Source organism: Choloepus didactylus, chromosome 4 (genome assembly GCF_015220235.1).
Source record: "Choloepus didactylus isolate mChoDid1 chromosome 4, mChoDid1.pri, whole genome shotgun sequence".
NCBI lineage: Eukaryota > Metazoa > Chordata > Mammalia > Pilosa > Megalonychidae > Choloepus > Choloepus didactylus.
The window spans coordinates 74,339,712-74,352,412 of record NC_051310.1 but is presented as its reverse complement, the minus strand read 5'-3'; the positions used below and the strand labels follow the sequence as shown (position 1 = coordinate 74,352,412).

At 44.1% G+C, this 12,701-nt stretch overlaps 1 protein-coding gene across 1 annotated transcript in view; it reads right to left on the bottom strand.

Moving 5' to 3' along the window:
* The window catches only part of TRPM1 (transient receptor potential cation channel subfamily M member 1), a 101,657-nt gene that overhangs the window by 68,343 nt on the left and 20,613 nt on the right, over nucleotides 1-12,701 (bottom strand). The window contains exons 5-8 of the mRNA XM_037832863.1: nucleotides 8,211-8,367; nucleotides 7,636-7,759; nucleotides 6,730-6,802; nucleotides 5,786-5,886 (exon numbers count right to left, since the gene is read on the bottom strand). Of these exons, the coding sequence (XP_037688791.1) occupies nucleotides 5,786-5,886; nucleotides 6,730-6,802; nucleotides 7,636-7,759; nucleotides 8,211-8,367 (455 nt within the window). The remainder of the gene's footprint in view (nucleotides 1-5,785; nucleotides 5,887-6,729; nucleotides 6,803-7,635; nucleotides 7,760-8,210; nucleotides 8,368-12,701) is intronic.

Here is a 12,701-nt window from a genome sequence, read left to right as displayed (position 1 = left end):
ATCTTTAACTCAGTCTCTGCCTCCATCACATGGCCATCTGCCACCTCTCTCATCCAGTGGTATCTACTGACTGACTGTGTCCAGATTTCCTCTACTTGTAAGGACTCCAGTCATATTGGATTAAGGTTCACCTTGATTCAATTTGACCTCATCATAATAGGAGCTTCAAAGATCCTATTTACAAATGAGTCCACATCCAGAGGACTGGAGTTTAGGACTTGAACATGTCTTACAGGGGATATGATTCAATCCCCAACAAATGTCTCAGGATACATAGGAGAAAATGACCATGAAGGACTCAGAGACAATGGATACAGCTACAAATGCCTGTGCTTGAAGAAAAATGTGAACTGTTGCTTAGAGGTGGGTGAAGAAGCTCTCTTGGGTATTACGTAGATGCATGCAGTGAGGTGATACACAGGAATGCATCCAGGGATGAACATGCTCCACTCGAGACAGCAGGAGAGAGAGCAGAGCAGCCCCTGCCCCTTCACTTTCCCTGTCCCTGATCAGTGGAGAATGTGGTGGGTATCATCTTGGTACAGACATGGAGCCAGCAGAGAGACACTAACATCTAAGCAACGTCTGGCCCTCAAACTGATGTCCTAGCTTGTCAAACTTCTCTCCTCTCTCCAACTCCTTGGATAAGCTATCTGTGCATGAGGTCTCATCCCCCCAGGCTCCAGCAGCTCCCCACCTGGCAGTCCATGGCCCTGGCTGAGGTCACTGATAACCTTCCCAGTGCTAGACTCCATGGGCATTTTCCATCCTGCTCTTGCTGGATTTTCAAGCATGTCTGACTCTGCTGACTGCTTCCTCCTCAAGTCCATTCTCTCAGCTTCTCAGGAACCACATGCTCCTGGTTTTCTTCTTTCCTCTCTGGCGACTGCTTCTCAGGCCAGGCTTTAAGTGTCCAGATGCTTCAGGCCTCTGTTCTTGGCCATCCTCCCTTCCACTCTTCATCCCACTCTGGGCATTCTCACTGACACCCATGCTGCCGCAAGTCAGCTATATTAGCTCATGACCTCTCATCTCTAGCTTCAGTCTCCCTCTCTTCCCAGAGTTCCCACTGCTTAGACATTATCTCTGCTTGGATGTCCCAAAGGTTCTTTAAGCTCATTATGTCCAAAACCACATTCAGGACTTCCCTCCAACCCAGTCCTCTTCCATAGTCCCTCATCTCAGTGAAGTGGTGCCACAACTTGCCATCAAACATCTTGCTTCCCTCACTGCTCTCCCTCCATGCTGAATCCATCTCTAAGCACAGACTAGGTTTAATGCTAGATGCTACTTAGTTCTAAACAGTTCTTTCTTCTACTCTGTCTCCACTCTAGGCCAAGGTGCTATCTCTCATCTGGATTACTTTGATAGCCTGCTAAAGGACTCCTCATGTCTGCCACTGCACCCACCCAATGCAGAATAATCTTAAAACATGCAAAGGAACCATATAACTCTTAAAATCCTTGAGTAGGGGTGGGGTGGAGATTGCACCAAGGGTGGTGGGTGATGTGTGCATTTGCGTGGTTCCTGGTCAACATAGAGCTGTGGATGAAAGAGCATCTTGGGTGAATCATCTTGCAGGCATGATCATAATGGTGGAAACCAAGGGGGAAAGTCTAGAAGGAAAATTATGTCCATCTGCCATGTTGTGAGGACTTTAAAGTAGCTCCATGGAGTGTGGGAGGAATGGAGGCTTCCTTCCAACATTTGGCACCAACTTGCCCACATTTGAGGGGCCGTCTTGGCAGTGGATCCTGCAGCCCCAGTCAAGTCGTCAGATGATGCAGCCCCATCAGATGGCCTGACTGCAACCCTGACCCAGGGACCATCCAGCTAAGACACTCGCAAATCCCTGGCCCACAGAAGCTGCAAGATGATAAATGCTCACCGTGTATGTGTGTGTGTTTTAAAGCCCTTCAGTGGACCCCAAAGTTCTCAGGATCCTACTTCAGTGCTGGGCAGGGTCTGCAGGGCTCTGCAGAGTCTCCCTCCTGGCAGGCTTGCAGCCTCTTCCTGAGTCTCTCTCTTCTCACTCTGCATTCCAGCCACAATGGCCTTTTTTTCTTTCAATCAATTACTTGAAAGTGCCCAGTTCTTTCTTGCCTCAGACCCTTTTGGCATGTTCCTCCCTCTGCATGGAGAGTATCCCCTCACTCTTCATTTACCAGCATTTACCATATTTTGATTCTCAGCTTTAGTTTCACTATTTCAGAGATGCCTTCCCTGATGTCCCCCCAAAAAACTAGGTTCCAAGCCCCCTGCACTCTCTTTCATAGTGAGATGCACTCGTTACAATTTGTAACCCAATGTTTATTCATCTGATTACCAGTTTCATGTCTGCCTCCCTTTTCCTGCCTCTCTCCACACCATCCAGAATGTTCCATAAGGGCTGTGGCATGTATGTGTTAATTCACCCTTGCATCCCTGGAATACCACCTTACACACAGGATGCAATTGACAAATATTTGATAAATGAATGAATGAGTAGAGATGTGGCTTTTTAAAAAAGTGTGGTTTGGTTTGAGATGATCAAGAAAGAGTTTCATTCTACCATTTGCTACAGCTGAGGAAATGAGAAGCAGCAGAGCCCCTCCTCCCCACTTTTGGTCTCTGTCTTTGCTTTTAAAGAGAATGAAAGAGTAGAAGAGATGTGGTCAAGCATCCTAAGAGAGTTCCCAGAGGTTCAAACGTGTCCAGTACTCTGGCCTTCTTGGATTATACCCTAGGATCCCAAGAGAACTGTTGGCAATGTTAGAGGAGGGAGCTTCCAAGCTGGGCCTCAGGGCCCTTGGTTCTGAGGATTCAGGGGCTGCTTGGAAGAAGGAGGCCAACAAGGTGCTCAGTTCTCACCCTCATTATATACACAAGATGCCATTTATAGAAAGGGCTCTTCTAACTAAAGTACCTTGAGGAATCATGGAGAATAAGGGAGGTGCGATGACTGGAGAGAGGGTAGGGTGCTTGTGGCACTTGAATATGCCAAGAGGAAAGAGAGATGTGAGCACATTGGGTGACACCAGATTTTAAAAGTCTTTATAGGCTGACTCGACGGCCTCAATCTAGCGAGGTGAAATATAACATAGGTCCAAGAGCAACCAACTCCAGAACTGCAGGATGAGGGAGAGGTGGAGTAGCAGGGGTGTACATGGCAACACCCTTAGGAATTTCTGCAGAGGGAAGCTTATTATGATTGCAAGTTAATATACTATTGCATTATGAGGACTGTAGACCTAGGACAGTTTGCTCTGGGTTGCACCTATGTGATCACACCCAACACGATGTGTGAAATCCTGGACACCACACTTTAAAAACGATGTTGACCAACTAGGACCTTTTCAGGAAAGAGCTGTAGAAGAATGATCATGTCAGATGGGGACTAAGTAGAGACACTGGGAGTGGTTAGCCCCAAGACCAGGAGGCTTAGGAGTTGAGAAAGCAGAGATCTCATATTTGAGTAAACAGCTAGTGTTTCTTGGATTGGTCAAATGAGTGGATGTTGCTATGAGTCAGAATTCAGTTCAGTGTAGAAGAATTTTCTAGCTGCTGGAGCCATGTGGGATGGCATGGACCGCATCTTGAGAGAGGAAATCCCCCTCGCAACTACAAATATGCTGGGAGATGTTATAGGAAGTATTTCAAATGCCAGAAGGATGAAGGGTGGCACTTGACAACCTCTCAAGCCCATACAAAGAATCTTCAGATTTGAGTTTTTATCCTGGGTAACACTGCTTACTTCACACTGTATTAGCTCTTTTACCGTGAAACAAATTCTCACCAGCTTAGTGACTTAAAACAATGCACATTTATTAATCTTACAGTTCCCTTGGTCAGGCTGGGTCCTCTGCTTTAGGGGTCACAAAGACTGTGATTAAGATGTTGGACAGGGCTGCATCCTCATTGGCAGGTCTGGCTGGGGAGGAATCCACTTTCAGTTTCACTCAGGGTTTTGGCAGAATTTATTTCTTTGCACCTCTCAGACTCATGGGAGTCTTGTATTTCTGCCAGTTTCTAAAATCTCAGAAAGGCTGATCAAGGTTTGTAGAGTTTGTCATCAAGTGACCATCATGGATGTCACTGGGATTCAATCAGAAATGAGAAGGACAGTGGAGTGGGACCAGTGCAAGTGAGCTACTTCTGTCTATTTCCAAAGGGAGAATTGATGGATACATCATGTGATAAAGAAAGAAATAGTAATAATATGTGTTTGGTGAAGTTATCCTAAACCTAAACCCAGGAATTCTAATCCTAGAGAGAGTAAAATGCCTTTGGGAGGAGAGGCAGGAGACTGCTTTTCATTCTATGCTCTTCATTTGATTTTTTAAAACCATGTTTATGTATTAACCAGATAATAAAAATCACAGAAGATTAAGTGCTTTTAAAAGGTGGCTGAAGAATATTTCATGGCAATATATTGGGTGGAAAAGTCAAATTGTTAAACACCCACAGCATTACAGAGTTCATCTATGGTGGTGGGGCATGTGTGTGCGTTTCCCTCTTCCCATTTGTCTGTAATTTTCAGAATTTTTTACAGATTACTTATTGCTTTTGTAATGAGAAGATGGGATGCAGGCTGATATGTTGGCAGGGCAGGGCCTGTGTGTTGTGACAGGTGCTGTGGAGGTACTTAACCCTGCCTTCCCCCAGCTCAGGCTCCTTCTATAACCGTGTGAGCACGACTCTCTCCGAGTGACTGCCTCAGAAATGCATCCCGTGGTAAAGCTGCCTGCCTTGGAAGAAGGAAAAAAACAGACCAACAAGAGCCCAGAGTGCTCAATAGCCCAGGGCGGGTCCCTTCCTTGCAATCTATTCTGGAAACTTCTAGATTCTCCACCACAGCATCCTGCCTTATAACCACATGTGGAGCAATTTATTTTATCCTGAATTCAATCACCAAGAATGGAAAAGCTGGGAGATTGGAAAAGAAATAAGTTAAATATTGAAGGTACTGTGCTATACTTCTTAATTCGGGTAATTCAACATGCAAGGCACACACACACAGAAACTCATCCCCTCCCCAGTATCTGATTCCTTTAATCTTCTCATTTTATTCTGTAGGCTCTTTGCCTCAATTTGATAAAAAAAAAATAATTGTTGTAAAAATGAAATGCATTTGTACAGCTATAAGCTAGGCATGTTTTAAGAAATATGTTTATAAACCTAACATAAACTCTCTAGAAACGTCCGCCCCTGCTTTTAAGCAGTGGAGCCCTTTATGCAAATGAAAAATTACTCTGAATCCAAATCTACAAAACAGAGCAAAGAGGTTGCTTTGACTGAAGGAATAGAAAGCCTTACGCAGCTCAGATCCCATGCTTATATGTGTACACACACAGTCACCACACACACACACACACACACACACACACACACACACAGAATTCTCCCATCCTCCAGTGTTTCAGGGAACATAGTTTTTAAAATCAATGCTCCGAATAGAAGCATTGTATTTAAGCTCCATGAACCATTTGGTTTCTTCTTCTTCTTCTTTTTCTTTAAAAGGGTAAAAACCCACTTCCACCAGCAATGACAAACTATTTGGTGGTTAAAGTCTTCAAGAGTACTGGTTTGAATATGTAATTAGTGCCAATAGCTCTTACTTCTTGCTGGTTCTTTGAAGTCAAGCAGTGACATCTTCTAATAATCTGAATGGATTAACCGTCAGATCATCAGAACCCCAGATAATTTCATGAGCTCCATGTCCCAGGGGACAGCATACTAATATATGATCTGTACAAAGTCATGCTAAATATTAGGAATTGCAAAAAAGAAAACAACTCAGTTTCACCGGCCAGTGGGGCCCAAAGACAAAGATCTGGCTTCGAGCTATGTCAACGCGGTTCCAAGCCAGAGCCAGGCTCAGCTGATCCGGAGCTGATGCATTTGTTCCTGGAGAGGCAAGAAACAAGAGTGAGATTTTTTTCACTCCATTCCTGAAACATCCCGGGTTGATGGGTGCTGGGTGGTGAGCAGGGGCTTTGCCCTGACCTGGCCCTGGGGCTGCTACCTTTTTCTCGTCTTTGAATTGCAGTGAAGGTACCCAAAGCTAAGATCTCCATGTTCTTCAAGAGCTTCCTGGGGGGAAGGTGCAGGAAACCTCTTTCCATCTCAGCTCTGCACGGTGCCCAGTGGCTCAGGGACCCTCCTTGGAAAGACCCAGGCTGGGCTCTGCCCCTGAGCTCCAACCCCATGGCCCCAGTGAGGGCTGGAGCAGCACTGCCAGGCAGCCAGCCCAGCCGGTGACCCTCACCTCTCCCCTTCCTGCCCCCTCACCACTCCATCCTCAGTCTAGCAGAGGCAGGGAGGAGGGGTGTACCCTAGGCAAGCCCCACTTGGGAGTGGTCAAGTCATAGGCTATCCATGGAGGCAGACTGGGAAACCAGACAGAGCCCTGTGGAATTGCAGTGCCTGCAAATGAAAAACCATTTCATGTCTATGCTCTACAAGTCGAAACCCTCCATGAATCAGTTGCATACAGAAGCTGGCTCTGACTTCAGCCCAGTATGGTCCATTGACACCCAAAGAAAAATGCTCCCATCCAAGAAACCCATTCCAAGAGCCTCGTCATTCTACCCTGGTTTCATATTGAGATAGCTCTAGGCAGCTTGGGTCTCTCACAAGGAGACAGGATTCCCAGTAGGACAAGAAAGAGAATTTCCCAGTCACAGCCAAAACCCAGGGCCAGCCCAGGGTCATGTGGAAAGGACACGGATCTCTTTCCTGAGAGCTCACCTTTCAGCAGCGCAGTTAAAATGGCCATCTCAATATCTTGCTGACCCTCAGAACCCATCCTAAACACAGTAACCTGAAAACAGGTTAAATGTGAAGGGACTGAGTTAAAGAAGAGTTGAAAATAAATGGGAGAATTGAGGCTTAACGTTTTCTTTTTTTTTATTTTAAAACTGCCACAATGAGACTGGTGAATAAATGAAATGATTCGTGGAGCTAAACAATTTTAAACCAAGTGCTTGCTTTTTGATTTCTGGAAGTTAAATCATTGCTCTTTCTGACTTTGAATCCCTGTCTGGATTCTTATTTTATATTTACCCAATCTGCTCCAACACCCTCAAGAGAAGAGAACCCCTATGGGATTTATACTCTGATATCTAAATTGCCATCAGAGATGATAAATCATATCTACTCAGGTCTGATATATTTGTAGGAAATTTGTAAATTTAAAATTTTGAAGAGGCCACCCATGCAACAAGAAGGGCTATTCCTTGTAGGCACAATTAAGGAGGGAAAGGGTGGGAAATAATTATTGCATTTGGAAAGAGAAGTCATACGACTTTGCAACACACCTAAAAACTGTAATATGTCACTCTTCCCTGATTTCCTAAATCTCATTAATATTACACATCTCAGAATTTGGGCGATGTGATACTGATGTCACCTAACATTTCCCAGGGTCCGAAAGCCCCTTAGTCCCTCCGTGTGCTTATGTGAGGGCTTGCTCTGCTTCTGTCACTTGGAAATGACCCGGGCTGGGCCCTGCCAATTTGGTATGGATTTATAAATGGTTTCTTGGAAAAGTCTTAACTAAAATATGAATAACTTCATCACACACATGGGCAGAATTAGAAAGGAAACATAATTCACCCCATGGAGCTTGTTTAGAAATAAATGCAAGACACTTACCAGCTCTTTCTTTTTCATGCACTCCATTATGATTGCAAACAGCTGATGTGATTGTGTCTTGTTGTAATTAAATGTTTTCTGAATGGTAACTAGAAGCTGGTCCCTGAGGGATTCATTTATTATCCTGTTCAGAGGAAACCCAAAAGAGAACAAAGCCACACATGTTCAGTCTGTATATTAACTAATTAGATATCTATATGTCCATCTGGTATCTTTGATGTGAAATTATTGGACGGTATCCCAAGATAGGAGACAAGAAGTGACCAGAGTCAAAAACTGCCTTCATACTTGCCCTAAATTCTAGCCATGTGGAAAACCTTATAAGGGAAAACTAAATTGGAAGAGATTATATTCCACCAGGGAAGGAATTCTCTAAGAAACAACTGCTCTTGATAGCTCCCCCAGCCACTGTCTTTGGGAAATGAGAGAGGAGATCTAGCAGATCTTCATTATTCAGATATTTTTGGAATATCTTAGCATGTCACTTAAGATTTTTTTCTTGGCCAATCAAGAAGGCAGTCAAAATCCCACCCTCTGCCCCATGTCAGAAATCCTACCCTCCTTCTTCACAGTACTTGTGTGCAAAAGACAGAATGTCCGAGGCTCGTCCACTGCCGTCGCAGACAACCACAGGGACGGGAGGGTCTTCCCGGAGGTATTCCAAGACGATGGACACCACGTTCGGGCCCCCTTCTACCACGAGGCCCACGACTGGCACGCCCTGCCCCAGTCCTGCAACGCAAACCACAGTTGCCATTTGGACCAATGTCACAGCACTATCTGCTCTTGGGTTTTAGTTTCTGAAATACGGTCTTTGAAGCTTAAAAATTTTATGACTTGCTGGAGGCTCTGTATGGTGCTAGTGTCTAAAAAGAGGCTTGGAGGGAGTCAGGTACATGATGATTGTTTTCATTCTTTTATTTAAACCCCATATTATGTCCTCATTGGGAAGTCCAGAACCTAAAAATCAGGAACTTTCTGAATCACATATGGTTACGCTCTGTGTGTAACTCCCTTGACATACAGGCTACTCTGAGATGAGAGGGAGGAAACACTGGGAGATGCCCCATGATGAAAGAAATCCTCTGTGGCTGCCCCACCCACACTTGAAGACTGTCCCCTAAAGAACGATGTAGCGAAAGGGGTTTGGGTCAGCAATAGATGAGCTTGGTTACGTACTAGCCCATGGCATCGTGCCAATCACCAAGCCCCCCTGAGCCACAGATGGCCCTCCGTGAAAGGTGAATGCTCCCAATGCCTTCCTTATCTCCTAAGGCAGCCATGGTTGTAAAGATAAGAAAGTATTTGGCTATTAAAGTATTTCATAAATTTTAAGTGGCCTATGAATTTGGTATGCGTTTGCTGTTATTATTTATGTCCCCCCACCCCTGCTTGGAATAAGGCAGTGTGTTATCTGGGAGGGAAAACACAAGAACCATTATTAGCCCATCAGTTAATAATTGTTCCCAGAGTCCTCCCTCTGCCTCTGTCAGATAAAAGGACTCTTCAGGAACATGATAGGAGCAAGCTAGCTTTTGGGGGCAGAACCAGTGGGATAGGCTCTCAGAAGCAGGGAGCTGCTGGAGGATTCTAAGACAGAGAGGGAAACAGCAAATGAAGAGAAACAGAGACCAATTTGACTACTTCACAATTTGACACCTAGCTGACAAAAACAGAAAACATTCTGAATATGTTTTACCAGGTGTCCGGTAGTTTGTGATGGGAATTAGTTGATCTACCATTAGCAAACGACAAGTGGGAGAACTGTCCTTGGTCTCCTTTGAAGGCTTTTGGACAAAATCTGCTAGCATGGATTATGAGACAGTTTGAGAATTTCAAGTGGGTGAATTCAGAGTTTCCTCTTCACTTTTGTGATACATTTCTGGAGTCAGGGATTCTTAAATATTTTGAATGACTTTGCTGCCTCCTACCAAGATAATCTCGTTTCAATTCATTTCAGCTAACATGTGCGAGGGTCATCTTTGTGCCGTAACTTTGCATTGGAAACAGACTGCAGGGGAGAGGATTGTGGGAAGATGGTGGAGAAGGAAGCTCCCCAGAATCAGTCCCTCCACCAAAACTACTATTGAACCGGCAGGAACTGTTTGAATCAACCACTTTGAAACTCCGGAGTCTAGGCGAACACTATGCGGCATCCAGGGAGGAACAGGAGGAAGAGGCTGATAAATTGTGATAAAAACCAGTGAGTTTCACCCTCCCTGCAGTGGCTACCGCCCCGTCCCCCCAACCTCATGGTGGGCAGCAGTGGAGACTGGAGCTTGGGCTCTGGGCACAGCTTGTTGGTGCCAGCCTGGGACACAAAGACCTAGTCCTCATGACTCTGGCTGTGAGTGGTCTGCAGATCTCCACCTTTGATCAGCTACTTCAGATTGCTGGCAGCCAGCTCTGAGATTGACCTTTGTTCCAACCCCTCTCTGGCTAACGTGGCAGAGGAAACAAAAACAGTAACCTCTGAAAACTATGGAAAACAGTTAAAGGGCTGCATTAATCAGGCCAGTTATAAATTAAGAAAAAGAAGCTTCAAAGGCAGTAGAAGAGGCTGCCACCCCCACAAGGCAGCTTGTGCTGCCACTGTGTAGTTCCTGGCCCTGTACCAAGGGGAACAGAGTGGCCCCTTTGTGCACACTGGGGTGCATGTATGTCAGTGCTAATCCATCAGATGGAAGTCTGAGAGATTGAGCCACGAAAGGTGACTTGGATTTGTCCTGAGGGCAGAGAAACCTCTTGCAGACAAGTGGGTTGGTGTGAAGAACAATTAAGTTGGAATGGCCTGGAACATTAAGTCACTCAGGATGGGAACAGGTCTGTTTCAAAGTGAGTAGAGGGGGCATTTACTCAAACTCCTATGGACTGTAAGTGGGGAATTCCTAAGGCCTCCTGATAGGAGGACTAACCTCTGAAGGAGACAATCAGCTGAAGCAGAGCCAATTTGCAAAGATAGTGAAATGTACTTTTTGCCTTGGTTTGTTTTGATTAGCTCCTGCTGTTCAAGAAAATCTGTCATATCACTAGCTGGATACAAACTTATGGAACAAACAGCTCCATGGCTAAATCCCAGAGTTAACACTTAAAAATATTAAAATGTACAATGTACAACAAAAGATTACAAGACAAACAAAGAAACAGGAAATGATGGCCCATCCAAAGGAACAACAACAACAAAAAATCCAGAAACCATCAATGAAGAGGATCTGACTTTGTACTTACTAGACAGAAACTTAAAAATAATGATCCTCAATATGTTCAAGGAGATAAAGGAAAAACATGAAGAAAGAACTAAAGGATATGAGGAAATCAATGAATAAAAAATATGGGAATCTCTCCAGAGAAATACTGGACTTGAAGAGCACAATAACTGAAATGAAAAATTCCCGAGGCAGCAGATTGGAAGTGGAAGAAGGAAGAATCAGTTTCAAAAACAAGACAACTGAAATGATTCACGCTGAGGAGCAGAAATAAAAAAAGAATAAAAAAGAATGAACAGAGCCTAAGAGATCTGTGAAATACTATCAAGGATACCAGTATGTGCAGTATGGGAGTCCAAGGAAAAGAAGAAAGAGAGAAAGGGGTAGAAGGAATCTTCAAGGAAATAATGGCAGAAAACTTCCCAAATTCAACAAAAGACATGAATAAGCACATTCAAGAAGCCCAAACAAACCCCAAACAGGATAAATTCAAAGAGAACCATGCCAAGACACATAGTAATCAAATTGTCCAAGACTGCTCTTTCAACTGACATTTACGATGTTTCTGTGTAATAGAACGTTGGGGGCTGACATTCTTAAGGATCTCCCCTACCCAAGTTCCTTCAGAGCATTAAGGGTTAAGTTTGAACCCTACCACCAAAGACAAAGCCTTGTTCAGAACAGATCCCAATGGAAATACCAACTTTCTCTTAAGACATTTGGAGAAAATTGGGGAAACTTGCCTTGCTAAAGCTACGCATCAACTCATTGAGCCATTGGACACAAGTCAATATGAATCTAAACTCAGAATATCTCTCTTCATCATAAAGTGGATGAACAAACATCTTTCTGAACTGTGCAAACTGAGAATTCATATCTCCAAAAACATTGAGAACCACCCTTTGAGTGGGACTATATTTGCAGCAGCTATCACTTCTACATTATTCCACCATGCATGGTATGTCATGAATGGAAATTCAACATGTATGGCTACATTGCAATTTCCCTTCTGGGCATAGCTGAGTTTGTACTCTGATTATGGACCTGGAGTCAATAAAGGAGGTTGTAGGGACAGGTTCTGAAGGGAGTGTGCATCTCCTTTCCGGGATGAGTTACACTAGGAGCCCCCTTAGGGATTGGGAGAGAGAAGTGAGAGAGCTACTCTCAGAAGCCAGATTATTCTCACTCTTTTCCTCAGCTTATCAGAAACATTGATTTTCACAAAACTGAAACATCTTAAAATTGCAGACAGTGTGCCACGTACAAGGACTCCTACGTACTTAGTAACCCTCAAAGCCCAATTTCCTGGGTAAAGTATCTAGACCAGAGAGTATTTGTTGCAACTAACCAGTAATAGATGTTTGACCATATCCATTGCTTCTGATGATAACACTTGGCTTCCTAGCTGCTTTGTAAATCCACCTGGGTGAAGGAAGAATGTTTCTTCTCCTTGATCTTATCTTTACACTGAATCCTTCCTAGCTGTAAGTGGGAGAAGATGGTACTTGGCATTATTTTCATATGTGCAGCAATCATTTTATAGAAGGTTGGGGGACATGATGACTCTCTTAAAGATAGCCTTGTATTCAGAAACATATATGACTCAGTCCTTGAGGTGAATCTCCATCTATTGAGAGCCCAACTATATTGGACCACTGTGCTGGTTTGGATATATTATGTCCTACACAAAAGCCATGTTCTTTAATGCAATCTTGTGGGAGCAGACATATTAATCTTTTGATTAGGTTGTTTCCATGCAGATTGGACTCACCCAACTGTAGGTGAGACGTTTTGATTAGATTATTTCCATGGAGGTGTTATCCTGCCCATTCAGGGTGGGTCTAAATTAGATCACTGGAG